Below are 27523 nucleotides of genomic sequence, written 5' to 3' on the forward strand. Positions count from 1 at the left end.
GTACCAACTGTGAAAGGTCGCAAATAGCAAGTGATCAACTAGCGCCATCTGGAATTGGAAGTATGAAACATTATAGAGAATTTTAGTTTGTTTATTCTCGCCTTTCCTGCGTCATGATGTATGTCGTGTAGAGTATTGTGTATGCGACGAGTGATCGATTATATTTGCATTAAGATGATATTATTGTGCCTTTCCTCAAATTTCATGTGAAAAATGTTAGTGACAAGAGAATCGAAATTGTTCGCCGCGTTAAATTGTCTTTCTTCGAAATTTCACAATGATTATTCGATTCGATATGACATTTTGTATTTAACACCGAGCAACGTAATAAGAAAAAGAAAAACGGAACGCGTGTTACGCGTACCGATGAAACGTTTTGCACTTTAGCCTATTAAGGGTATTCGATGGTTTTCGATGACGTAAATTATAATCTAGAATATAATACGATGAACAAGTCCAGAATAGGGTCAGAATATATTCCGCTAGTGGAAGGCGACATGTTGAAAGCGCGATTCGTTTTACCTTTTGCTAAAATAGCATGGTTTACCGTATCTCTGCCCTTTTTCGCATTTATATTTTGTATTATATGGTCTATCGTATACAATTTTGAGCATTCTACCTCTACTCATTGTAAGGTAACTATATTTTCCATGCTGATATAAAATTATGAAAATATTTGCACAAACATAAGTTGTGTGTGCGTGCGCGCTCACGTGTGTTTGTATGTATGTAATATTATCTTCTATGCTAGGTTTATAACTTTTTACCATCTGTCTCTGCTGCTATTGGACATTATAGACCACAAAGAGATGTTTGGAAAATTGCAATAGCCATACAGGCTTTGATACGAATTTTAGTATTAGTAATGTATCGTCGTTATTATAAAGAACATATCTATAAATGGGCACAAAATATTTGTAATATTGTGACAGTTACCTATGCTGTTGAAAACATATCTCTTGTAACATTAACTTTTTGGACATCTGTTGAAAATTATGGTACGTATAAAAGATGTCAGTGCGTGATATATGTTTGAAATATAAAACATAATTTATATTATTTCAGCCTTCCACAAATTATCTTTCATAACGTTTTTAATAACGTCTTTTATTCATATGCAGATAGCATATTTTATCATGAGAAATTGTCGTAACATTGCTAAGGAATCCTTCGAAGTTACTTCCTTAAAGTGGAAGCGAAGATCCATGATGTTAAATTTAGTCTGTATAATATTTGCCTGTTACTTTTTTTATAGGCACAATAAATATTGTGAACCTCTAGGTGAGTCAATTGATTTCAGCAGAACCAAGTAAACAATAGTAGGTATTCATGAGATGCGCTCATTTCATTGCAGTTTATTCCATGTTTGCTTTAAGTGAATATGGAGTTGTTCTTTCGAATATGGGGTTCCACACGACTGCAGCTTGGGACTTTGCAAATTCGCGTCTCATTATATCAGGAACAGGGTTTAAAATAATTTAATGTAATTTCATATAAATGCAATTGCATTTTTAAGCAACTATGAAAGATACCTCAGCCTTAAATTTTTTCAAATTATCACGATGGAGTTTAAAATCATATCTTTCCACCTACTCAAATTCTATGCTTTACGTTCTATCAACATCGCGACGACGATGAACGTAAAATTAGCAATTTTCATATTTCTATTCGATAATGGTAATTATATAGACTAAAAAATTCCCGAAATAATCAATAGGAAGGTAAATAATAAAAGAAGAAAGGAGAGGAAAGGAAGGGAGAGGAAAAGAAAAAAGTGAAAAAGATGGATAGTAGAATTATTGTATCTTGTTATAATAATATTGTGACATAAAGTTAAAATATTATTTTTAGAGAATGTCCTTCGTAATACGAATGTTTTGTTCCATAAAAAACACAAAATATGTTTTTTTGCATGTTACGATTTACATATACACGAGTCATGAGCACAAGTTATTCTCGTGCATACATTTTCGCACATACTTATAAAACATAAATTTTCAATTTTGCATGTATTATTGGACACAATGAATTTTAGTATTCATTATTTAAATTTCCTTCTAACTAAAGATTAAAGTTTACAGACTCGTTAAAGCTTGAAATCGGTTTCCAGTTTATCGGCAATAAATTTAGCTATTGCCATGGCGCTGGTTGCCGCTGGAGAAGGTGCGTTACGACAATGCATCACTCTACCACCGATACTACCTTTCCCTCCATCGAATACAAAATCGTCTACTAAATTACCATTATTGTCCAATGCCTGTGCTCTAACACCCGCTGGTCCTCTGTGTAAGTAAATAAATGCATTAAAAATGATCGATCGGCCGCGATAGGATAAAATATGAAATATTAGAGTCTTTTGTTTACCTTTTTACGTCTCTAAAAGATACTTCGGGAATAAATTTTTGCAAATCTCTGAGTGCAAGTGGATAAAAAATTGATTTAATCATTTCTTTGCATCCTGGTATAAAGTACCGGAAACAGAGTTTATACAATCCGGGAAATTTTGCCATTTCTATACAGTCTCTTATATTTATATCGCGCCACCTAAGAATATATCATAATGAATAATTGCATATTCAAATATTATATACAATTAAAACTTATTAGCTTATGTACCGATAACCCTCTCTGGCAAATGCTAAAACTGCGTTTGGTCCAAGCCATATTTCGCCATTGACTCTAGGAGTAAAATGAACGCCCAAAAATGGGAATCTAGGGTCTGGAACAGGATATATATTGGTGGTGCATAAATGCCTTTTGCTATCGCTCAGCAATAAGTATTCGCCTCGGAATGGAACGATACGTGGACTAAGATCACATCCTGTCATTACTGCTAGACGATCCGAGTGTAAACCAGCACACGTTAACACATATTTTGTCGGGATACACTGTGATATAACAACAAGATGAAAAAAAGTTACGCATGATAGAACTATATAGCGCACTATAGAACTTGCGTGTAACATCTAAACGTACTTTATCTTTCGATTGTACTAAAATCGGAGATAATTCTTCCTTGCCTTTGGATTCTGTCATTTCCGAGAAACCGGTAACTTCGTAATTTAAATATACTTTCCCACCCATTTTTTGAAATTCATTGGCAAAATATTTACAAACCACCGCCCAATCGACGATACCTGTCCACGGTGACCATAATGCTTTTTCTCCCTGTACAGCAGATACGTATTATTCCTGTTATTATAGTCTTTGAAACTCGTAATAGTTTTTTCTTTATATATATATATATATATATATATATATATATATATATATATATATATATATGTTTCTTATTTTTACGATTACAAAAACAACACAATAATTTTAATACTTGACATTTAGCTTCGTATTTCGATATACAATCTTTCTCAACTAATTGGAGATCCGGTACGTTATTTTTTATTCCTCGATCATATAAATCGTCCAATTGTTTAATTTGGTCTTTATTTTGAGCTACTATAAGTTTTCCAACTTTGTTGTGAGGTATATCGTGTTTGCAGAAGTATTCATAGGATAGCTTTAATCCTTCCACGCATAGTTTTGCCTGCAATCAGTTCCTGCCGGATCAAAAATCTCTTAACGAAGCGTTATTCTACTGTACAGTTAAAAATGTCATATTGTATTCGAGCAAAGCAATATTTCTTTTAAAAGGAAAGAAGAGGAGGCACGTTAAGAAACATGCAATTGTTGCTATGTTTTTACTTTCATACTGCCAGGTTTGTAATAAATTCCAGCGTGTACTACACCGCTATTGTGTCCTGTTTGATGCATCGCCAGAGCGTTTTCTTTCTCAACGATCGCCATCTTTAAGTTAGGATGTCTTATTAACATTTCTCGTGCAGTGGCGCATCCAACAATGCCACCTCCAACGATAACTAAATCGAACGCGCCACATGATTCTGCACTGAAATTATTCAGTTACAAATAATATGTATTTATAATTTCATTTAATTCGTGCAATTTGAAAGCTGCGCGCTGTATGTTAGTTAGTTTTTAAATTTTGCGATCAGCAGCGGACTGGTCGGGGACATCGGGGAAATTGGGAAAAATCCCTGTGGACCGGTACGGATTTGGTGGCACTCTATCTAAAATTTAATCAATGAACTAAAAATGGAGGACCAGTCGTGTTAATAATATCCCGGTAAAACTGTAAGCCCCAGACCGTCTCTGTTTACGATATCTCTTTTGGATTAATGTCAATTCAGGTCGAATAAATAAAAAGGTATAACACTTTATAAAATCGACTAACCTGGAAGTGGATCTACAACGATATGCACAAATAAGTTGCGGTAACAAAATTCTTTTTGTCAATAATGCAAACATATTTGATTTTGTACGATGATCAACCACATGAAATTTTACTAAAAAAAAGAGAGATGAGAATCAGTTTTATTCGAAACTCTGAGAAAATAATTTTTCCAAGTATGCGTTAAAACATGTACATATATTGATATTTCGGAAATCATGTGTTATGGCGTGTCATGCTTGAATTCGATTGAGTTTAAAGAAACACCATTATCAAGAATTAACATTACGTTTAGATGTATATGTTTGCACAAAAATACGAGTTTATTTGATTAACCTTTGGTTAATTTGCATTACCAAATTTTCAATGATATTTTTAACATGGTGTACATATACAGATATGATAAAAAGCACGTGCGTTAACCAACAATGAAGGAAGAATAACCAAGCGGACCATGAAGCATTCTCTTACCTGCAAATTTTCGAAAAATTGTCATCTCATATGAAATTCTACGTGAAATATCTCCTAATCGTACATTTTTTCGCTTACCGAACCAACAAATATATGCATAGTTGTGACGTCAATTTTCAGTGTGTGCCTGATGTCGCTTGATAAAGTTGTGTAGTATTACCTAGTATGTGGCGCCTCTACGGGTTTCTTTTCATATCATTAAGTTCGTAATTATCCTTGCACGTGGATACATGAATTTTATCTTATCGATTTAAAGCGAAGGAGAGAATCGATGTAGAAAGAAATAAATAAACTTATTTTGTTATTTTAATTAAAATTATGAGACACAAGGCGATGCAATCGAGAATCTAGCAATCTGAATTTATTTTTCTTTATTTACGTACGAATTTTCCTTCATCAACATTCTTTTGTCTCTCCTAGTTACCGTCGATCTTTTTTTAGGTCCATGAGCGAACGAGATATGATGAAAATTTGTTGCTTATTGTGATCGGATTTCAAGTAGCACACGTTTAGGTGCGTGTATCCCGAGTTATTTAAAAAATCGATGGACGAGGAATATCGAAAAAATGTCATCGAAATGAAAATTTGACAAAATTGTTTATGTTATAACAATTATATAGCAAATAACGTGGACCATTTGCAACTCTTTTCAATAGAATATGACGAAAGAACAGGGAAGTATATGTCATTTGTGATTACCAATGGCTTTTATATGATTTTTACGGCTATCTATGTACATGTATACTTACATCGTCTGAAAGTCTAACGATATTAATGACACATTTTTAGAGATGCATAAATAAATCACGAAAAATAGTACGTCTATATATATGTATATATGTATGTATGTATATTACATATTAGTGGGTACAGCAAAGGAATAGATACAAAAGAGACGCGAAAGTAGTAAAAAATGAATATTCTGTATGATGGCCGGGTGGTAAATGGCGAATGTCGTCCCTGAACCATAGTGCGCGTCTACGATGCGCAAAGGTACTACGGCGTCGGGAGTCAGTCAACCCGGTGACGTCTCGCAATGTGTGTCGTATGGTGAATTTGTTGTGCCGGTATTTATAAAACTGAAACGAAATAATAGATTTACATACTTAGTTAAATGATAAATTGGTGTAATCGCGGTAGTAATTTGAAGAACGAATCGAATCGAAATTTGAGTGGACTTAGTTGAGAAGAAGTAAGATATACAGTAGTTGCGTTGGGCGTCTCTTGCAAACTGGATCAGTGAAAAATGTAAAGTCGGTACTTTTATGGATCGCATGTGATGTACGTGCAATCGATGGACGAAGGATAATCGAAAGAAAGACAAGATACGAGATGATCTCCCCGAACGAATGTGATTCACTTTGAGAGAAGAGGGTACACCGTTCTGGTGGTGTATCATTGTACCGAATGAATCGAGAAGCCGCCATCGAAATAAAATTTCTAGTTTACCGGAGTGAAAAAGCGGTACATTGCCGCGCGTCGTTATTTTCGTTGGACGAAGGAGCATAATATTGTTGTAGGCGTGGAAAGAAAGGTATGTTGCAGGAGAGAGATCATAGGAAATACAAGAAAGCGTAGCGGGAACGTTCGAAAGAATTGCGAAAGAAGAAAGAGCGTGATCGAAATAGAGAAGAAGCTGAGAGTGCAGGGATTGGAAGAGAGTCAGCAAACGGTTGGTGGAGGTCAGCGAGAAGTAAGTACTCGTACTTGGAAGGCGCGCGCGCGACGAGTCTTTTTCTCGTCGCGAAGATTCGCGAGGACTCGCGAGGATGGAGGACGAGCTACGATGCCCTTGTTGCAAAGAATTATTCGTCGAGCCGGTACTTTTACCCTGTTGGCATGCCCTTTGTCTGGCGTGCGCTGTTAATCTGCAAGCACCCCCGGATTCTCCCCCGGAGTCGACAACCGATTCATCGAACGCGCCAGGATCCGACCAGGAAGCCGATAAACTCTCGATTCTTTCCGAGACGGATTCCGGAGTGGTGTGCAGCAGCACGTCGACCAGCTCGCGACCAGGAAGCTATGTTGGCACACCCGGAAACGGAGGCTTTCCACCGTCAGGAGGCACTTTGTGTCTCTCCTGTCCCGTTTGTCAGAAAACCGTTTACTTCGACGAAGGAGGGGCTCACAATTTGCCCAAGTACAGGGCGATGCAACATATCGTAGAGAAATATCAAGAATCGAGAAACACGAGACTGCAATGTCAAATGTGCGAAGCCGAACCTCGGGACGCGACTGTCGCCTGCGAGCAATGCGAGGTTGGTTAACGCTCCTCTGTACTTTTCTTTCCTCGCGTTTCTTCTCTTCTCTTCCCGATCCTTCTATTCTTCTATCTTGTTCTATATCCATCCGATCGCTGTGAATATAATCCGCTATAAACTTTGACATACACGCGAGTAAAACGCGTATGCAAATGTCCATACGTCATCCGTCAGTTTGTTTCAGTGGCGCGATAACCTGCTACGTAATTACGCGATTAAAAATATCCCTTTCTTTGTTCTTACGTTTTTACGTTTCTCGATGATTACGATCGACAAGCGTCGAGTCGAAATTAAGGAAACGCATCTGGCGCGTGAAGAAGTCGAGACGAAACCGAGAGTAGTATTTTTGCGTATGTTTATTTACCTTTTCGAACGTATCGATCGGATAGAATCGGTGAATAGACGTTTCGCGTAGACGAAAGATAAAATTTCGACGAAAACTAAAAGATTCGGCGATGGTTGTTTTAGGTGTTGTATTGCGACGGATGCAGAGAATCGTGTCATCCGAAAAGGGGACCTTTGGCAACGCACAATCTGGGCCCGCCTCGGGGCAGCTGGCAATCGAACGGAGGTAAAGGTGCTCGCGGCCCTGCCATGGAAACTACACCGCTATGTACCGATCACAACGGCGAAACGTTGACGCTTTACTGCGCTCTTTGCAAGATCGCAATATGCGCTCTTTGTCTTCGAGATCGTCACGCAGCCCATCCCCACGATGTACTGCCGTTAGCCGCAGCCTGCAAGGCCCAAAAGGCAAGTCTTTTTATCTTTTATTCTTGGCCAACGAATATCGACGAATCTTCGTGGTCGCGATGTTTCTACGGATAATGGAACAGAACAATCCGGCTCTGTTATCAGACAAGCATTATCTCTACTGTCTTCGCCCTTGGTTCGAAGCAATGACGGATTTGTCAGTGACCTTGACGAAACTAGTTCTAAGTTCATTTACGGAGCACGATCATTGTGACTATTTTGGTACATGCGGCAACTAGAGATCAACGACCGCCGCCGCAGCTAAAGCGAGAGAAAAGTCGAGGAAATTATTGGATCGACTTACGCTGGATATATCGTTCTATATCTGTGACGCGATAATTCTTCCAAACTTGCGCACACCTGTCTGTTTACATCGCTTTCGCGATCTTGCCGTTCGTTTCGTTTGTCGATCGATCACCTTCTACCGACGATTCGATGTAAATAACAGCATGTCGCATCGCCACAACGTGCTACATAATTACGAATCGAATACCAGCGGCGGCATAGTTTCTCGTAATTCAACAAAATTCGAATATCACAGACACGGTTCTTTATCTCATTGTACCTTTCTATGTAACTTTAACGAATCGACGTTACAGGATGCGATAACCTAACGAATAGTCGCGCGATCGATGTATATCCGTTATTAAGCCGGCATACATAAGCGCGTATGCGTTTAGAAAGAGAGAAAAGAGTACGTTTCCTCGACTAATTGTTCGCGTAATCGTGATCGCATCCGGCTTGCCATGGGAGCGTAAAATTTGTATTGTTCGATTCTTCGAAACGAGAATGGGGCTCGATGAATCTGAAGAAAAAAGGTCGTCCACACGTGGCCTTTCCGCGTACAATCGAGAGCATAGAAGAAATTGGAGCGCGCATCGTGTTCTCGACAAGTGTTCTTATTATATTTTCACCCCTCGATATTCGATTCTGTTCTCGTATCCTTTCGCGTGTACGCACGGCTCTTTCATCTCGTTCTCACGCAGCTATCCTCGATGCGACGATTCTGACGAGGCAGTAAGACGATAAAACGACGCGACGTCTCGTTGTTTCGTCGATAACGCGATACAGCTCGGATAAGTTTCGAGCGGGAGTAACAACTCGAAAGGTATAGAGGAACGGGTAGAAAATCGAAAGACCGATGTCTTGGCAAAAGCGAATACCCAAGTACGCGAAACCTTCTAGACGAGTCGCGTATCATTAGATTCCATAAATGGAAACTTGTCGGAAAATGGCTCGGTAGTTGTGTACGCGTACGTACATACACATACAACGTAAGATGCCTTTCATACGCGTGACTAGCAGCTGGTTTGTTAGCTGTCGACGACGATACATGGAACAGAGATGAATCCTCGAGGAAAGGCTAGAACGGCCGACCGCGTCTTCGTTAATGCCACGACTGTGGCTACGGCTGTACGTCCGCGGTTCTTGCTTTTCTCCTTCTTCGCCTTTCTTTTCCTTTCTTCTTTAATATTTTCTTTCTCCCGTTTTTTTTTCTCTCTTTCTTTGCGACGCGATTTAACGTACCGCCTCGAAATGAAAACCGCTTTGAAACGACGTCGTCGCTAATAACGTTTAATATGGTTTCATTTCTCGCCGAGTATTTTAAGACTATGTTCGTTTTGGCAAACGACTCGTATTCGTAGCGAAAAATGGAACATAAAGCGGAGAAGCATTATTCCGTTCGAGGTGCATCTAGTCAGTTCGATCAAGCGCTGTCTATAAAGTTCGTCCGGTTGACGAAGCCCCGATATTTGTATATCCCGCAATAAATCGGTGATAACGGTTCGATGCTGCGATTGAAGTAACGTCAGTATGGAATCGCGTCTGTTCACGAGCGAGATATTAGTCGTCTAGTTGTGTCGTCGATATGTCATTGCACGAGGACCATGCTATCGCGGATGATAATACATTTTGTCCAGCTTGGCATAAGCAGGGACGTTTCTAGCGAGATAGAGAGCGCGAATATTTCATGAAAATTGACATCTTGGGATAAAGAGGAGAACGGGCGCGTTCTAAATAAACGCGGTGAAAGTAGAAAGAGTCACGTAAGTGGTTGGAAACGCGCGCGAAGAAGATGAAGAGGGTGGATGGAATTGAGTTCTATGGCTGACAGATGGTCGACGGAAGAACACCACCCGCGTTTAAATTTCAGGGCCAGAGACGAGAATCTGCGCGCCGTGCGTTCGAAATTGAAGCAGTGGCCGGCATTCGCTTCGAAGGAATTTTCCAAAAATTTCTGCTGAATTGGTAGACGAGTTGTTACGGTGAATTTCGGGGAAAAAGGGGAATTGGGAATCGCGGTAAGAGAATTACGAGGCGAAGATGAAGGGGAAACGGCAAGTGCAACGGGGACGCGAGAGCTTACAAACGAAAATAGTTCTTGAAACAGTGCCAGACTTTGATACTCTGTATGGGTCCTCCCGTAGGTAAATAAACAAAAGGTACGTATACGCGTGCGTAGACGCGCGTATTGGAAAAAGTATGCGCACGGGATGCTCTTGCGCCATACGCTTTTACCGTCGAAACGTCTGGTTTTCGTGTAATTTATTCGCTAACATCGAATAAGTAACGCAAGATCGAGCCGTCGCGTATACGCAAATTTTCTTCTCTGCGTCGATCTATCGCTTTTTAGGTGATCCCATTTTGTCTCCTCGCACAGCAGAGAATTTGATATGATATCGTAATTATCAGACGTCAAATTACCGATATATTTAGAGTTAGCCGGTGAATTCGTTAGCAGAGGGAAGCGTCTGACGCTCGTTACGGGAGTACTATTCATAGAAATGTCGGCAGAATGTCTCAGATATTTATGGTGGCTTGATCGGTCGTGATAAAGTGATGCGCGATACACGCACAGGGTCAGAGGCTAGCCAAGGATGAAAACGCACGTCTTATTACATAGTGCTGCTACGCACGAAATGTGCCGTGGCGTGCCATGGCGTGAAGATTTCCTCGCCAGCGCCCCCGCATTCTCTTTCCTTTTCTCTGTTACTCGTCCTTTGATTCCCCTCCAACCGAATCGGCGTGTTTCATTGCGAATTTAACGATGGAAAATGCACCCTAGTCGAGTCGATAAGTTGCTCTTTCTCTCCCCCTCTTCTCCCCTCCTGTTTACTCCCTTCTGGTTCCCTCGTTTCATACGTGAATAAATTTCTCTTTCTGCAGTCTCGATAAACGCTATTCGGTTCGTTGGAAACATCTTTCGTAGCAGAGAATGATCGAATGGTATGTGGTGCCGTTATGGTTCAAGGAACGAGCCGTCTTATGGTTCGTCGTCCACGACGTGTAAGTACGAGTCGCGGTCGCTTCGTTTCCTTCCCTTTCATCTTCTAAAAATATCGTCCTGATAACTTGCAAATTTTTTGCTTACGGATTCGAAGATGCTCCGGTGGCTCGCAGCTGTAGAAGCCTTCTATGTTTCGAATTTTCTACGAAAAATCCAATTTGGAAGCGCGCGGCGTAAATACGAGGCAGAAGGATGGCTGAAACGAAGCTGAAAAAAGTGGTGAGTCACTGTTTAAGGGTAGGGAACGCGTAATAAATACGAAGGTAGAGTAGTATCTGTGCGTGGCGTAGGGTGCGTAAGGAACGGGCCGACTTCTTTTATGTCGGTTACTTTAGGATACGACACGTGCCGTAAATTGGCCGCCAAGTGGGGGATTAATCGTCTTTTTAAATTTACTCTACGATCTTTCGAACGTGTTTATCTACGATACTTTCGAACTTTCGCGTAAACGATAACGTGAATCGCGATTCAGAGGCAAAGGAGCACGTACGTGTGAAAAGAGATAGAATATTTGACTGGGGGTTGATATTTCTGGCGAATCGATGGCGAGCTGTACGCGCGCACGCCTGTGGAAAGTGTAAGGGTCTGCAGGCGAACGCGAAGGTTTGTTTCTGTCAGGAGCCCCATGAGGGAGCTTTGCCATCTCGCGATATATGTATATGTGTACACACAAGTATACATTATGCTTAGATAGTACGATACCATGATTACACGTTTCGGCAATTAGTACATAATTTCGCTCGACTTCGGTGAAAATGTTACCGAATTTATTCCTTATCGAACTATGTAGTTTTAGTTACAATTGGCCCGTAAGTAGCGATTATGGTTGCGTCTACGATACGTTCGTTATCGATACGATTCAGCAACGTGAAGCGAAAGGGCAGCTGTCGAGGACCGATGGAATCTGGCACAAACGTTGATTCGATCAATCGACGTATCAATCAAGGTCTATCTACCATCGTATTATATAAGTTATCGAAGTCGATTAACGCAACGAATTAAAGTTGTCTGCTCCTGTTTGTCACGTAGATGTACGCAAGTTGGCCAACCGGTAGTGGTAGTCGTGGTCGAATAGAACACAATCGATTTCAGCCGAAGCCGCCGTTCCTCCGCATGCCAGACATCGTCGTTGAAACAGCTCGAAAATGGGTGTTTTCTGTCTTTTGTATCTATCTGTGTCGTGGATATATGCGCGTAACATAAAACGTAGTCCATAGCGGAGCTCTATCGCTTCCTTCCTCTCTTCCTTTCATCTCACATCGTCGATCGAACATCTATTCACCGAGATTTTATACGCGTGACGGATAGACGCCAGTATAAAAGTATCAACTTCCTCGGTTTCGCATCGGTATCGTTCGTAACCTCGAACGATGACTTTGTTCTGGTTAACGTTAAGTAAGAAGGACGATACAAAGCAGAAAGAAGGAAGGGTGTTGCCACTGTCTGATGAAAATGCAGTGCGCCGTGATTTACGAACAAGAGGATAGAGCGAACGGTCGTCGACCTGGCTTTTAATTCGACATCGTCGACATTTGTCGCGTCGTCGTGACGCTTCTAGATTGCGGTAAACGACGCGCGATCTTCCTTACGACTCGTAGATTTTGCCACGGATAAGCGACGACGTCCTAAGGAAGCTTTCCTTTGCGATATCCATCGAGAATTAAGCGACACCGAACGGATATCTCGAAACGATCTTCCCTACCTGTTTCTCGACAAGCTGATACGATCGTTAACCGTTTCTCGATCGAAACGGCGTCGAAAACGATACGGACAAAATCTCCTCGTACATAGTTTACATTCTGTACGAATTGCGCTCGGAAAAAGCCATCAGAGAGAATATCGGTGAGTTACAACGATACGTACACGATGCGCGCATAAAGGAGGTCTCGAGAAAGGAGAATGCTTGGCGAGATCGATCCGAGCACCCTCGACCGTTGCAATTACTTACAACGAGTAGCCCAGCGAGATTCGATCGAGCCACTTAATTAACGTTTCCTGCGCCGCGACGCATCGTTTCGGTATCCGCGATACGCCGGCCGATATCTCGTCAACGAAAGAAACACGCGGATCGAAAGATCTTGCCAACTAACCGCAACGAATAAGAGAAGCAACCGACTTGTTAACCGGAGAATTTCCGAAGAATTTGACGATGGCGGTGCGGTATTGCCAATCGTCCGTAGGATTTCCTTTGGAAAGTTAACGAGTAAAATTGCGGAAATTAGCTAGGACGGAGCTGCGGTCGTAGCTAATCCGGCAAGAGTAACTCGATTACATCCTGGCACAAACTACCGACGCGACGTTCGTCTAGTTCGGTAGATATCGAAAAGCCAGCAGCCAAACAGACAGACGAACGAAGGGATATACGGGAACAACAAAATCGATACTGTAGTTCGTTCGGCGCCTCGGTAAGAGTGTTAAGGGAAAATGCAAATTCGGCGTTAACGCGATAATCGTTTGATGCGGTTACAGACGGAGCTCTCGCAAAATTTGCAACAACTATCGGAAAGAGCCCGCTCGACGACGGAATTCATTCAGAGGCTCAAGGGAATGACGGACAAAGTGCACGTGAGTATTTACCTTGAACGTTCCTCTTAAATTTCCCCTCGTCAGGTTTGGTCTCCGTGAAATTACGGGAGGACTATACGCGCGATAATTACATCAGCTGCTTCCCTTTCTCTCTTTGCCGCACTCTCCCTTTCTTCTCTTTTTCGTCCGTTTTCCCGTGTCGACAATTCCTGCTCCTTTCGCTCATTCGCCTCTGTATCCGCTAGTTGGTAGCGTCCGCCGCATCGCTTTGTCCACGCTGATATATCGGCGCGTCCGTGTCGCCAACGCCAATACTTCGTCTCAGCGTCCTATGCGTCCTGCTCCTACGCTGGCAATTAGATATCATCGTTTGAAATGACAAAAGACACGCAGCGAATGTACGGTACACGAGGGAGCGATAAATATTTGACGAATCGTGTGATCGTATCCTTTTCGTTCGAACGAACGGAACTTTGACGATTTTCACGTATGTTGACAGGAGGAGTGCGTCACGTTGGAGGAAGAGGTGGAGGATAGGGTGGCGAATTTGGTGAGTCTTTTACAGGCGAGAAAATCTCGACTGATCGAAGCGGCGCGGCAAACCCGTGAGGCGAGAGTGCGTTCTTTGCGGGATCAAGTGGCCAGATGCGCGTCTCACCTACAGGCGACCACCGCGCTTCTCACCTTTTGCATCGAAGCCTTAAAAGAAAACGATAGCGCGGCTTTTCTCCAAATCGGTGGAATGCTCTCTGTCAGAGCTGCTACCGCTGCTGGCTCTTGGGGTGGCGCCGAGGGAGTCCAAGAAATCGCTCGACTGCCGTTGCTCGATCTTACTCTGGATGACAAACCGTTGCGTCGCGCTATCGATCAACTTACCTTTGTTCAGTTGAAACGTAAGCTCTCTCTCTCTCTCTTTCTCTCTCTCTTTCTCATCTGCTTCCCTTTTCCCACTCTCCGCTTCACGTTCGAATCGATCCGATTCGATCCTTTTTTACGCTTTTCTCTGTATCACGATCCCGTCGATTTACTTCCTTTTCGTTTCTTCTTTCTTAACCGCGAGACAAACCAAAGGCTCGAACATCGAGTTGTACTTTGTAACGTGTAAATAAGGATGATTATTTCCTCTTTCGACATCGACATCTCTGGTTTGTCGAGGGTGCAAGAAAAAGAACAAAGAAAGATGCACTGTACGAAAATTGCTTCGTTTCGTGACATTGGTCGAATGTAAACTGTTTGCCTTATGTTGGACGCAGCATCGGAAGGAGAAGAACGATTCCCGATCGCAGGTAATTGGACGAAGGAATCGAAACTTTCCAACTCGCGTTTCTGTTTATTGACGACAAATTTTTGTGTAACTTCACGGTATACTTTTTTAAGTACGGTTTGTTTGAACAGGCGTTTTTGCCTCTCTCTCTCCCCCCTTTCTGTCTGTCTGTTCTCTCTCTCTCTTTCTCTCTTTCAAGAAGGTTAACCCAAGTCCGGACAGTTCGCAAACACGACATCACGCTTATACGCTTTTAATTTCATAAAAGAGTTTCGCGCAAATATCTCCAGCCGAATCGTGTTCTCGAGCGTTCGCCGATCGTACGAAAGTTTCAGTCCCTGCGAGATTCTCGAAGAAGTTTTATCGGCGAGCCTCGTCTCTGCAGCGTATCTAGAGATTCTATGGGTAGTTGGAAGCTCTTTCGCTGGAGCAAGAAACAGCGAAGAATCGCCTTTGTGTTTCTTTCTTTCTTTCTTTCTGATTTTATCGGTTGGTTGTCGCTGGTTGGAGACGTGTAGCTGGGAATTTTTGTAGCCCCTGGAGCCCCGATATTGATACCGGAAGAATGCAGCGCGGAAAACAACAGCGTGACAGTCGCTTGGCAACCTCCACCTGGACACGGAATCGTAGGGTGCGCAGGTCAACGAGGTCCTGCGATCGAGGGGTACCTATTGGAACTGGACGATGGGTGCGGCGGCGAGTTCAGGGTAAATAAGAAATTTTTCGCTCAGCGTCGCGTCCACCGCTCGACGAATATAGTAAGACGATTGGCGAACGATACACGGCGCATCGAAGTTGTATTCCATCGAGAATCCAGCTGTCTGAATGAATTGTCTCGTCGTGTGTTTGATCAGGAAGTATACTGTGGCCGAGAGACGATCTGCACCGTGGACGGATTGCATTTCAATTCTCTGTACAACGCCAGAGTGAGGGCGTTCAATAGCGCCGGGGAAGGCGAGTATTCGGAGTTGATCGGTCTTCAGACAGCCGAGGGTGAGTCTCCCTTTCTTTCTCTACTTTCTTACGCTTCGCCTAGCGTCGCTATATCCCGTCTTTTTGTCATTTTCTCCGTCGTGTCCCGATGCGTTTCTCGCCGAGAGTAAATCGTCGCGGAACGAACAAATATCAACGGTTACCAGAGATGGAGCGACGGCCGATCGATTTCCAGCAGAACGTGTGTCGAGATAAATGAAAACCTCAGCTCGTCGGCGCCGACGACGATATTTGTACGAGACGCGATTGGATGACGCTGACGCAATTTCGAGAATATTCATCGTCGACTAGGATTTATCGAAGCGATACGCGTCTCAAGAGTATATCGGGAACGAAAATCCGATTTGTCCGCGACATTTCGATATACGCGAGCATGTACGGTGTACATATATCGGTATCGCGCGAGCCTTAGCCGTGGTTCCGGTTTCTATCTCGCGCAGTGTTCGATTTCCACTACTCGGAGTGACGACGACATCGACCAGAGCGAGTGTAGTAGTCGCATCGAGTTTGTCCACTCGATTTCGTCGGTCGTCATTCGAGAACAATGGTAGAGTAGAAACCGAGCGACGAGCAGAATCGATCGTTCGATTATTTAACGGCACGGGGATCCGTATCGCTTTGTTGAACAGTGGCGTGGTTCTCGTGGGCGACCGGGGCATCCGGTATACCACAGGAGGTATCAATTTCCGAGGATGCGATGAGCGCGTCCTGCGAAGGCTACGAGCATCGAGTCGTCCTCTCGAGCGTCGGATTTTCACGGGGCGTCCATTATTGGGAGCTGACGATCGATCGTTATCACAGCGACACCGATCCGGCGTTCGGTATAGCCAGAGCCGAAGTATCGCGAGATCGAATGCTCGGTGAGTTGATTTACGTAGCGTCGCCGATCACGGCCACCGAAATTCTCTAACAGCGATTTCACCCGTAGGCAAGGACGACAAAGGTTGGAGCATGTACATAGATCGGCAACGTTCTTGGTTCATGCACGGCGGGGGACACGCGCAAAGAACCGAAGGTGGCGTGCAACAAGGCTCGACGGTGGGCGTTCTCTTGGATCTGGACACGACGCATACGCTTCGTTTCTTCGTCAACGACCAACCGCAAGGGGGAATCGCGTTTCGCGATCTGTACGGCGTGTTTTATCCAGCTGTCAGCTTGAATCGCGGGGTGACCGTCACTTTGCACACAGCCTTAGACGTCCCTCGTCACCTGTTGGCGTTGCACGAGGAATACATGACGGACGCGATTCAGAGCTAGGGGTACCTAAGTGTCCTGAAGAAGGGCCTCTTGCAGGAAGTCGGCTCGCTCGGTTCCGCTTCGGCTCCGACCGACAAATCGTCCAGGGAATTCAACGGTCAGCTCGAGAAGATCGTCGAGGAGTGCCTCGGTGAGACCAACTGATGTACGACCGGTTAACGATGATTTTTCAAATGTAAATCTAGTTTTTTTTTCTGCAGATATCGAGCAGTCACTCGATATTTTATTCTCTATTCGAAAATGTACTTTGTCGGTTTTTTGGAGATCACCGTGCTAGTTTTTGTTTTTACGTTCGTAAATGGTTCGTGGCCTCTCGTAAAGTACACGCGAGGTAACCAGCGTGTGTCTGGTTGCCCGTCGATCCATCCGTTCACGTTCGGCGATATCGTTTCGATGAAACGATGTGCCTTTTAACGAGATTTTGCCAACCTTTCTCGGTGAATAAACGGAATTTTATAAAAGGGAAAGTATGTCTGGACGACGTCGAATCGAAATATCCATTTATTCTATTCTGCAAACGGCGATTCTTACGACGCGCGGAATTTTCTCGAGTTTTCGTGCAAAATCACTGCCAATAGCAAGATTTATCGAATCGAAGACTGCCATTCTCGATAAGTAGGTAAGCCGAAACGTTTTCCGTCTAACGATCATCAGCGCGGTCGTATTCTTATCCATATCGATACGTATAAGTGTAGTAGTCGCGTAGGCGTAAGATAAACCTCTATTGATATTTAGTAAGATGCATTGCGAGAAATAAAAGGAAGGGAGGAACGTACAGAGGAAAAAAGAACGCAAATACGCTACGAAGAAACAAGCACGCATGCACATAAACTCGTAAGCTTTAACGAAAAGTAACGAGTCGAGTAAACGTTTTCTAGTCCCCGATAGAAGTTTCCGTCTACCCTTCTCCGTGTTCGGTTTTGTCGCGCCCATCTTTCCAATTACTTGCTTTAATCGCGCTATTTTTCGTCACTTTTCATGTTGTTGTTTTTCTTTTCTCCCCTTTTCTCTTCACATACTATTTTTTACCTAGAAATATGCGAGCGACCATTTCTCAGCTTCGTTCGAAGCGAAAATTGCGAGTATTCGAGAACTTAAGCTTATTTAAAATAAATGTTGCAGCGCACACTCGTGAAACTGTCCCTCCCGTCAGCGAGAGGGATCAAGATCGGCGTTGTACATATCTGTATATATATATTTCGATTGTATTTCCGATAAATTTGCCAACTGTATTTACAATCCTATCAATAAAACACACCAAAAACTAATATAGGCCGCTCGATGGCGATCGTCTCTATGCTACCCAGCAAATTATACCGATACTCGGTCGCGCATCAAACGCCGCACGACTTGTGATCGAGTAGGAGGAGATGTCGCGAAGTGGACGATAGGAATACAATGTCGAAATTAAATAAAACTCGTTAAAGCGTTTCGCTAATTTGTTACTCCAATGATAAGACCGTTAGAACGTTGCTGATATGGTCTCCCATTACCACTGAGTCGCAGGTTAAGAAACGAGCAAGTAATCTGCGGTTCTGTCGGATGGGAAATATAAGATAAAATAAGCGGAGCTAAGTAGGCCGATAGCTCGAATTACGTCGGTAACGTAATTATCGATGTCACGGTGCTACTTATTCTCTTTGTCCTACTATTTTATTGGCTGGGAAAGTTACAAGCAAATTTTAACGAGATGCGACGTAAACTTTGCCGATGAATATGAAGGATAAAAATCGGATATCGATCGAGACGATACCAGACAGGAGGCAGACCGGACGTTTCGAGTCGGAAACCGTGAACAAACGAAAGAAAATTGTCGCGAAGATGGTGAGGGAGGACGAGAGAGCGAGAGGCCTCGAGTTACCTCCCGCTGAGCAAACCAGAAGCCAGGAAAGTGGCGCAACGCCACGGTAGAAGAATCACCGCGGAGTTTCGTCTTTCACCGCAAAATCGAGCCGGGAGGAAGCAAAGCTTGTGTCTCCGTTTGTTTTTAAAAATCGTAGCAGCTTCCGTAGCGAAACGCGTGCCGGTTGCGCTTTCCCCCTCCTATTCCTCTTACTCCTGTTACTATTACCACCACTACTACTATCGCCACTACTACGTTTTTCCTCTGTGTCGAGAACTGAAATACGCGTTAAGTTTGCATCGAGATACTCCTTTATTTGTGCGCTGAATTATCGATAATCGAAACGGTCTGTTACCGCCAATTCGCGCGCCAGGCCTTTACGCTCTATACCGTGAACAATGGATTCTCTCATTGATTCGTTCGACATGTTGTCCACGAAAAAAAGTTGGATGTCGAAACGAGGATGAGAAATAAAAGCAGGCAAACTGGCATGGGACTGCTATCACCCTATACTCGAGCTAACCAAATCAATCGTTCGATTCATACATAATTACTTTCGGGGAGGTAAAGCTTCGAACAACACCCGTGCGCGTTTAACCTTTCCAGACAGCAGGATGATCGATACAGTGCGCTGTATGAGCGGTGCAACGGGGAACTACTACAACGAGACAATTCTCGTTCTTGTACCTTGATCGATCGATTCAATCTAGTGAATAAATGCGTGAAAGGATTCTTAGGGGAGGGAGTGTCATTTCCGTAGACGATTCCGAACGTTCGACCCAAGAACATCGATGGAAGAATCAAATGCGCCGAAAGTGCGGGGACACGTTCGCGTTCGATTTAATCTCGGATCAGACCAAGGATTAGCAGCGGCCTATCGTGCCCGACCAGCGATTTGTCTGTGCGACAAGAAACGGATTATCGCGTCGCGTTCAACCTATCGGATAAAGTCGAATCCTTCGACGATACACGTACGAGAGAAAGAAAGGAAACGTTCGTTGCGATTTTCACACGGCATCTTCCGTATCGTTTCATTTCGAACGCTAAGATATTTTTTATTCAGATAGATTTCAACCTTTATATTTATACAAACAGCCCGAACAATGAAGAGAATTTTTTGTTTCATTGTTTGTTATTGGTAAAGAAAAAAAATTCTCTCGTCGATTTGTAATAGTTATTCGTAATTAGAAAACAAAAAAAAAAAATAATATTTTCTAATCGTCCAAGTTTTTTTGTAAATTTGTTAAACTCCTACTTTCCATTCCTAATTTCCACGGTTGAAAACTCTCGATGATAATCGGTCTTTCCTGCTAATTAATTACTTGCCTGTATCTCGGATCATTTACTCCTTGCTCCAAAAAGATTCCAAATCAATGGGTTACTGAAATTGTTTCACAAATATGAACAAACTTACGTCGACTTGCCGCGGATCGCGTTCATTTTGCCAATTATTTTCGTCTAAAAAACGTCCAATAAGATCCAATAGAGTTCGTTTAATAGAGTTTCGTTCAACCGAATAAAAGAACGCACCACAAATTGTTCTCGTTTTTCGAATACGCACTCACGATAAAAAATCTCGAAATTGTCGAAGTGGATCGGACGTGCCGTTGATAAACCACGTAAAATTCGTTTGACTAAATTTCACACGATGTCTTTATTAAATTTCGCAGTCAGAAAAGTGATTTATATCGATGGCTAGGGAAATGAACAGCTGTGCGAAGAAGTAAAAGAGGGATAGAGGTTGGAAAGGAAAGAAAACTTCCTACTCATCTCCCTAAATATCCTGCCCTCTTTAAATCTCGTAACCCGTCGAACTAATTACAGCAAATAGAATTGTCTTAACCTCTTATATATAATTGCTAACTAATTTTGTAATTCTATCGACTTCTTCTGTAAATCTTTCCTTCAAACTATCAGGTGCAATACGGTTTGCAATTATTAATCATCATTTGTATATACCAATTTACTATTTTCTTTTTCTGCTTTTTTCGCTTATCTTATGTTACATAGTATTGTTATTTTTTATCCTAAATTCGTCTTCCGGAGTACTCTGTAGTATGTAACCATATGTTCTCATATACGAACAGAAGGGTTCTCTTTCTCGCTAATTACAAATAAGTATTATTACTATTTTAAATGTAAGAAAAAAACTTGTCGCAAGGCGAACGTAATAGAACGGAAACGGAAAATGAATGTAAAATGAGGACGAATCAAAGGGGAGTTTGAAACTTGTAAATTTGCACGATAACTGGCAAATGTCGCTAATTTCGGGGTGCGTTCGATCGTTGAAAACTTGTTCCTGTTCCGCCTCTTTTACGAGTCTTTATCGGTGCGATTGGTGGGAAGAAAATCTGCTCATCTTATCGCATATCGACTACTTATTCTCACTATTCTTTTAACACAGCAACAGAAAAGCAGAGATTCTGCTTGATAAATGCAATGCGTGTTTCAGATACAATAGATTTATTTTCTCAGATCTACACAGGACTTCCGGTGAATTCTCCCTGGAACAGATGTACTTGGAGAAACAGGATATAAATAAAATACATGATATTCAACGTAATAACAAGCACCTACTATTAGTTATATTTTTTCAATTGATAGCATCTATGTACATTGTTTTATATGTTACAGTCGTCGTTATATTATCGCGTACATATCTTATCGTTAGAAAAAATCGCGTAGAAAATAGGTATATTTGCGCACAGTTTCGAGATGGCCTGAAAGAAAGACGCGAAACGAAACATTCAGAGAAGAACCATCGCGCAGCGATTGAGGATACGAGCATCCTATAGACGTATGTTTCGGTACGGTGCGAAATAAGCTACCGATATTACGAAGAATTGTGAAGAATTTTGTTGAAAGCATTGTAAGATGTTTCCAAGTCGAAGATCAATTGCCTGACTTGAGTGTCGGACAACTCGTCAGAAGCGGACATATTGCTAAGAGTTTGCAACCATTCCGCCACTTTTTCTTTGCCATCGAAATCGCTCGGTAATATGCTCAGCCGATTCATTGTGTCCACTAAATCTCTTAAATCTGGATGTAATTGATCCATTGCTTTGATTTCCAATCGCAATTTATCCATTAACGTAATAAATAAAGAAACAATGTCTGCGATGCACTTAGATGTATTTCCTTTGTCATCCTTTATGGTTATCGGTCTGTCTTCCTTGATTCTCTCCAGCGCGGCTGGACAATCTAATCGAAATGCTCTGGCAAACGCGTCTATAGTGGGAAATTGATCGCTTTGTACCTGTACGAATAAGCAACAAGAGGTTACAACTACTTAACAGTTAACACTGACAAGTTTTTTACAAAGTTCTGGTACCTGTTTGAAAGCCGCTCTGTATTGCACCAATAATTTGCTACACGCAGCCGTATACTCCTTTGGAGTTACACAATCTCTGATATAAGCTTTCTCCAAATGCTGCAACGTGTTCACAACCGCATACAAGTCAGCTTGATTATCGTGCTTTTCTCTTTCTCGAGCATTCTTGTAAAGCTTCACTTCTTCGTAAAGTTCTGGTCGATCTTGAGCTATTGACATTTTTATTCCTGCGGCAAAGTAACACACGTTATCGTAAACGCCAGATTTTGTTAGGTTAAGTTAGGTTAAATTAGCTGAATTAGTCTACGGTAAATAATCATTCGAAAAGGGTTATGGGAAAATAAGATAAGGTACAACAAAGGTATACAGCGGGTAACAAGTAAACGATTGCATTGCAATGAAATCTATAATTACATATATATATATATATATATATATATGAAAGAAACGTTAAGTAAAATGTCAAACAACGGGGGTGATAAGAAACTATAAAGGCGTAGGATGAAATATTGGTGGTGTAAATACTTACGTCTTAGATATTTTTCCTTTATGACCCTCGCGATTGCATAAAGCTAAGAAAACTGTCAAAATTATTGTAAAACTGCACGCACGAAAAAGAAATTGATCTAACGATATTACGGAAGGCGTCCTGCGCCAGAAAAATCAGCCATCTATCGGACGATTTTCGTTTTAAAAAAGTCAATTCTACTCTACTCGTATGCATGCATGTGTAATCTGTATGTGTGTAATATGCATTATGCGTCGAGCAAGATACAGGGTAACGTAAATACATAGAAATGCAAAGTAAACAGAGATGTCAGTTTCGTTTAACGAATGATTTACTAGAGCAAATTTACGATAGATAACAGACTGTACAAAAATAGCCTATATTGCGAAGTTAACATATCATTTCTTCTGGATCAACGGACAATTCTTCATAACCCCATTAATAAAGATTAACAAGCCAATTATGAAAAAATAACAATAATAACAGTATTAACAAACGCCACATCGTGTATGATGTACACAGATAAATAACAAGAGTAAATAAAAAATACATTCGATACAGTAGAACGTTAGGTCGAAGAATTTACCGTTGGATTTTTATCCCTATCAGTAGTGTTCAATCGATAAATAGTTTTTCAATAATGTTTGGTTTGTTAAAACGATTTTTGCAAGTCGAAAACATTCTGTTTTCATCGATACACCGACAATGAAAGTCTTTAATAAACAACGTTCTAGACTGATTCAAGTTTTTTTTATACAGTTGACCGTCTGTCTGGCAGTCAGGTACAACACGTATGTAGGTCACATTCAACGTTGATTCTTTGTCGTCTAGAGTTTCCCACGGAGGAAAAATTTGTACTAAGCATTCGAATTTCATTTCAATTCTACCTACTACATCGGGAATTGTCATGATATTTATAAATTTGACGGAGTTACTTCTTTCCCCGTGCGATAACAAATTAAATGGATCCTCGATCACAATTCCCTCCAAAAATTGCCTATTAAAACGCGTTATACATGTTTGCACAGAAACGGTAACGCATGGTATAGAAAGATTTTGGTTCATCGCTTGTTTTAGTCGATGTTTCCATATACGTGCAAACGATATTTGTCTATTAACCATTGACTGCAGTTTCTCCATCAAACTACCCCTATAATGTAAAATGAAGAAGCAACGAATTTATAATCATAAATAACGCTGTTATATTTATAATCATAAATAACAACAAATATTCATTTAAAACTACCTTTTTGGTTTCCTCCTTTTTTTCCCAGAGTCTAAAATAGTTAATTTCATTGTAGACGAATCTGTATGCGTTCCATATGGTGATGTTTTCGTGTTAACGATAATTTCAGTTTGGCTCGCTGACTTGGTATCTGTAACTTGCGTCGAAGTTTGAGAAATATTCTGAGAAGAGCATCGTACATTGGAAAGCGGGTCCGGACACAATTCCGCTTCGGAATAGAACGTGTCATCCGAATCTGTATCGGATGTTTGCGAATGTAACGACGCAACTTTACAAAATGAACCTACATGTTGTGTATCCGTGTCTTCTATATAATCACAAACGCTAGAATCTTTGTCAGAATCGTTGCTTATATATGCACCATCTTTTCTGCCATCATAGTCTTCGGAACTAGATTCAGTTTCAATATTCACGATATCTTCCCCATCCTTTGGACTATCCTCGATATTTAACTTTGTTTTAATCGTCGATGAATCCGATGCTACAGAGTCTTCCGAAATGTTTGAATCTTTACACAAGGGTATATTTAAGTTATCGTCTTCAAAACAATTTTCTAACTCTATCATCGATGCACATATCTTTTGGCTGCACAACATTTCCCACTTGCTTTCTTCCTTCAAACTACCTTTATCGACCGAGCTATAAGCATCAGTGGTATTTACGTTAGAGCTTATACAGTTATCCGTTACTTTATCCTGTTCCTTCTTTGGCTTCCTTTGCTTGTGCTTACAACAATAAGAACGGCTACCCAAAACAGGAGATACAACTTCCTTTGGTTTATTATATACTTTGGTACAAATTACAGGAGATCTTGCGTTACTTTCTACTTGTATATTTTCAATATGATCTAGGACTTTGCGTCGCGACTTTTTTCTTCTGTTTCTTTTGTGAGATTTTCCTGCAAGTATCGGAGAAGCATCGAGAGGAACTGTGTCGAACAGAGGTTCAAATAAATTTCTTCTGATATTTTCTTTTCTGTTGGTATTGTTCAGCTTCATACGCTTTCTACTACCTTCGACAGAAAAGAAGGAAGATTTTTTTATTAATCAAGCTTTTCACAATTTTTTCATAACCCCGTTTATTTACCAACTGCTTACCTAAAATCGGCGAAGTTCTCGTAGAGACGGTTCTAGAGGAGACAGATGTACCTAAAACGGGTGACCAGTACGATGTTTCTTTCGTAGGCAAAATATAATCGATGCAAGTTTCATCCTGTATGGAAACAAATTCGCCTTTCCTCGTACATGGTATATCTGTTAGGTTTTGATCAATTAACAACACACCATCCCGAAATTGGTTAACCACGTCTGAGGTTAGACTCGTTTGGCCAAAGCTCAGTCTTCTTACGTGATTTGGTTTTTTCGCCTTGTAGCTAAAAATTTCACCGTCCTTATCCATTTTCGTATTACCGTTTACCACATTTTGGTAGAATCAAAAATACAGAAATGTAAACGCCCCGCTTTGACTTTCAACCTAACATGCTCGTCATATTTTAAAGGAACACGCAACATGTCTGTGTTTCTATCCTCCATGTTGCATTACCATGGAAACGCGTCTCGATGTGAATCGTATAGGGCGCGGGACATCTTGTGCCCCATTGAATTTACTTAAACGAAAATGTTTTCGCACAGTTGTTTCATAGCACATGCATAATACATGTTTTTTTAATTTCTCTACAGAAAGGAAAAGAAAACGTGCGATCGAGTACGATCTAAACATATAAAAAATGCATAAAACGTATCTTTAAGGTGTTGCACGTTACTCTATTTTGCTTACTTTACGCCGAAATCGAACGACATCGATCGAGATTGTTGAGATTAGAATCGATCGAAGAGATAGACGTTTTGAGCTTCGATTCACGTAGAAGAGAAGGGAAAAGCGAAGCGGTCTCGAAGCGATCGGCGTGATTGGTACTTGGATGTACCTCGATGAATACGAAGGAAGAAGATGGGGTTGCGTAAAGGGTTGTATGCGTGAATGGTGTAAGTACATAGAAAGAAGTAGAGGAGTAAGAGGAGGAGGAAAGAATTAGCGCGAGTGTACGCGTAAATTCGAGTGAGCGATAGAGGTCCGGTTGTGGTACACGCCGTACAATTACCGGGCGGCGAGTGTCGAGGAACCCTCTTTTATATTAATAGTCGAGATAGTAGTCGAGCGTGTAGTGCGATAGGAGAGTGGCGATCGAGGCGAAGAGGAGGGTAAGGGAGAGTCCCGGAGGATCGTGGAGGGAAGCGCATAGGACGGTTTACGCGAGAGAGACCGAGAGAGGATCAAGAAGCGTGGAACAAGGGGGACGAAGACGGAGTGAGAGTACGAGAGAGGGTCCAAGGGGGACGTTCGAAACGATAGATAGGAGGATGGGATACCGTGGACGGACCCCTTGTATCCACGATTGCTTCAGTTTCAGTTCGCGATGGAGGCTACTTGCTCCTTCTAGTGGTAGCCACCGCCGTCGTCGGTCTATCCTGTGTCGAGGGAGAACGAACAAACTACAAAGGGTGGGGAGGAGAGGAAAGGAAAGAAAGAGGGAGGGTGAGAGAGGGAGCGAGAGGAAGCGAAAGTGTTAAAGGGGGGAAAAGAAAAGGAAGATACGCGGGAAACAGCGTGGTCGCGAAAGAAGTTTGGATAAGGAGAAGCGTGTGGATGCACTAGGCGGGGGTTAAAGGTGACCAAAGAGACGCGCGAACGTGGAAATCCAAGAATGAACGACGATATACGAAGCATCGCGTATTCGAAACAGGATCTCGTTTGGGAAAAAGCAACTGAATCGAATCGATACTCGTCGAACGCGGTCGTAAGAATCGAAGATAGTGAATCGATATATCGTGGATGAACGGACACGGGTGTCCCGTGAACGATGAATCGTGTGTAGTGATCAAATCGTTCAGTAAGTTTCTTTATTTGAATTGTATAGAAATTGGCACGCGGGTGCTCGGAAGCTGGTTCCGCGATGTAAATAACGACGTTACGCAGGTATTTCTCGTTGATTCGTCGGATCAGTGACATCGAACAAATTTTGAAAGGATCTTCTTCGAAAGATCGTCTGCTTCGATCGGTAAGATTTTCGATAGGAAAATTTTTCGCGCTAGAGCGTATGAAAAACGAGACGAAAATCGCGAAAGAAGATGAGAAAAAGCTTGAAACGAAACGAGACGCGACGCGACGCGTAGCGAAACTAGGGGGCTAGGCGGGGCGAGTTACTCGCAGGGAAACGGATGAATATCGGTCGAGAGCGATTTAAAAATTTGTATCGCGCGGAGGCGAACGGTTGAAAGAGAAATCGGAAGCGGCAGCCATACGATAGATAGAGTGATCGCCGCGCGGCTTTACTCGCAAAAGCACGAGCGCGTTCGAGATGAAAAAGAGCACGCGATGTCTCGGTAATCGGATGGAAAAATTTTGACGTGAGCTGCCAACGCTGTCATAAATCGAGTTGTTTAACTATCCGGTAGCAAAAGCAAAAACCGTGCAGCCATATAACATTACGTCGGCGCGTTATCTTGGCGTTCTCGCGAGATTATCGTGGTCGATCGTC

General features: G+C 42.0%; 4 protein-coding genes and 1 long non-coding RNA gene across 8 annotated transcripts; 3 read left to right on the forward strand and 2 right to left on the reverse strand.

Annotated features, from left to right (window-relative positions):
• Window positions 1-94: 94 nt before the first annotated feature.
• LOC117232023 (post-GPI attachment to proteins factor 2-like) lies at window positions 95-1850 on the forward strand. The gene is made up of 4 exons (XM_033491120.1): window positions 95-635; window positions 752-998; window positions 1066-1281; window positions 1355-1850. Exons 1-4 carry the CDS (start codon window positions 405-407, stop codon window positions 1480-1482), a joined length of 822 nt encoding a protein of 273 aa, XP_033347011.1. The 5' UTR covers window positions 95-404; the 3' UTR covers window positions 1483-1850.
• Window positions 1788-4889, reverse strand: LOC117232015 (L-2-hydroxyglutarate dehydrogenase, mitochondrial). 2 transcript variants are annotated; one of them, XM_033491106.1, is made up of 8 exons: window positions 4796-4889; window positions 4250-4361; window positions 3703-3904; window positions 3332-3544; window positions 2977-3168; window positions 2617-2888; window positions 2365-2544; window positions 1788-2282 (listed from the first exon to the last, which is right to left on the reverse strand). In XM_033491106.1, the coding sequence occupies exons 2-8, from the start codon at window positions 4321-4323 to the stop codon at window positions 2087-2089; spliced, it is 1329 nt and encodes a 442-aa protein (XP_033346997.1). In that variant the 5' UTR covers window positions 4324-4361; window positions 4796-4889; the 3' UTR covers window positions 1788-2086. The 2 variants fall into 2 exon arrangements, with proteins under 2 accessions (XP_033346997.1, XP_033346995.1); XM_033491104.1 differs by having other exon boundaries at window positions 4718-4874.
• On the forward strand, window positions 3543-18328 carry LOC117232010 (E3 ubiquitin-protein ligase TRIM9). Of its 2 annotated transcripts, XM_033491093.1 has the most exons (11): window positions 3543-3716; window positions 5159-5395; window positions 5507-6975; window positions 7447-7731; window positions 13490-13585; window positions 14046-14439; window positions 14800-14832; window positions 15345-15517; window positions 15665-15803; window positions 16433-16663; window positions 16732-18328. In XM_033491093.1, the coding sequence occupies exons 3-11, from the start codon at window positions 6487-6489 to the stop codon at window positions 17058-17060; spliced, it is 2169 nt and encodes a 722-aa protein (XP_033346984.1). In that variant the 5' UTR covers window positions 3543-3716; window positions 5159-5395; window positions 5507-6486; the 3' UTR covers window positions 17061-18328. The 2 variants fall into 2 exon arrangements, with proteins under 2 accessions (XP_033346984.1, XP_033346985.1); XM_033491094.1 differs by lacking the exon at window positions 14800-14832.
• Window positions 18329-20101: 1773 nt separating this feature from the next.
• On the forward strand, window positions 20102-21568 carry LOC117232036. Its single transcript, XR_004493055.1, has 2 exons — window positions 20102-20179; window positions 20266-21568. It is a non-coding gene; the product is annotated as an uncharacterized LOC117232036 (long non-coding RNA).
• LOC117232026 (vacuolar protein sorting-associated protein 28 homolog) lies at window positions 21464-25465 on the reverse strand. 2 transcript variants are annotated; one of them, XM_033491127.1, is made up of 5 exons: window positions 25086-25465; window positions 23989-25000; window positions 23630-23892; window positions 22235-22461; window positions 21464-22159 (listed from the first exon to the last, which is right to left on the reverse strand). In XM_033491127.1, exons 1-5 carry the CDS (start codon window positions 25384-25386, stop codon window positions 21737-21739), a joined length of 2226 nt encoding a protein of 741 aa, XP_033347018.1. In that variant the 5' UTR covers window positions 25387-25465; the 3' UTR covers window positions 21464-21736. The 2 variants fall into 2 exon arrangements, with proteins under 2 accessions (XP_033347018.1, XP_033347017.1); XM_033491126.1 differs by lacking the exons at window positions 23630-23892; window positions 23989-25000; window positions 25086-25465 and adding an exon at window positions 22764-22899.
• Between the last annotated feature and the right edge of the window lie 2058 nt (window positions 25466-27523).

The sequence above is a fragment of the Bombus vosnesenskii genome, unplaced genomic scaffold (genome assembly GCF_011952255.1).
Source record: "Bombus vosnesenskii isolate JDL3184/JDL3185 unplaced genomic scaffold, Bvos_JDL3184-5_v1.1 scf7180000013277, whole genome shotgun sequence".
Classification (NCBI taxonomy): Eukaryota; Metazoa; Arthropoda; class Insecta; order Hymenoptera; family Apidae; genus Bombus; species Bombus vosnesenskii.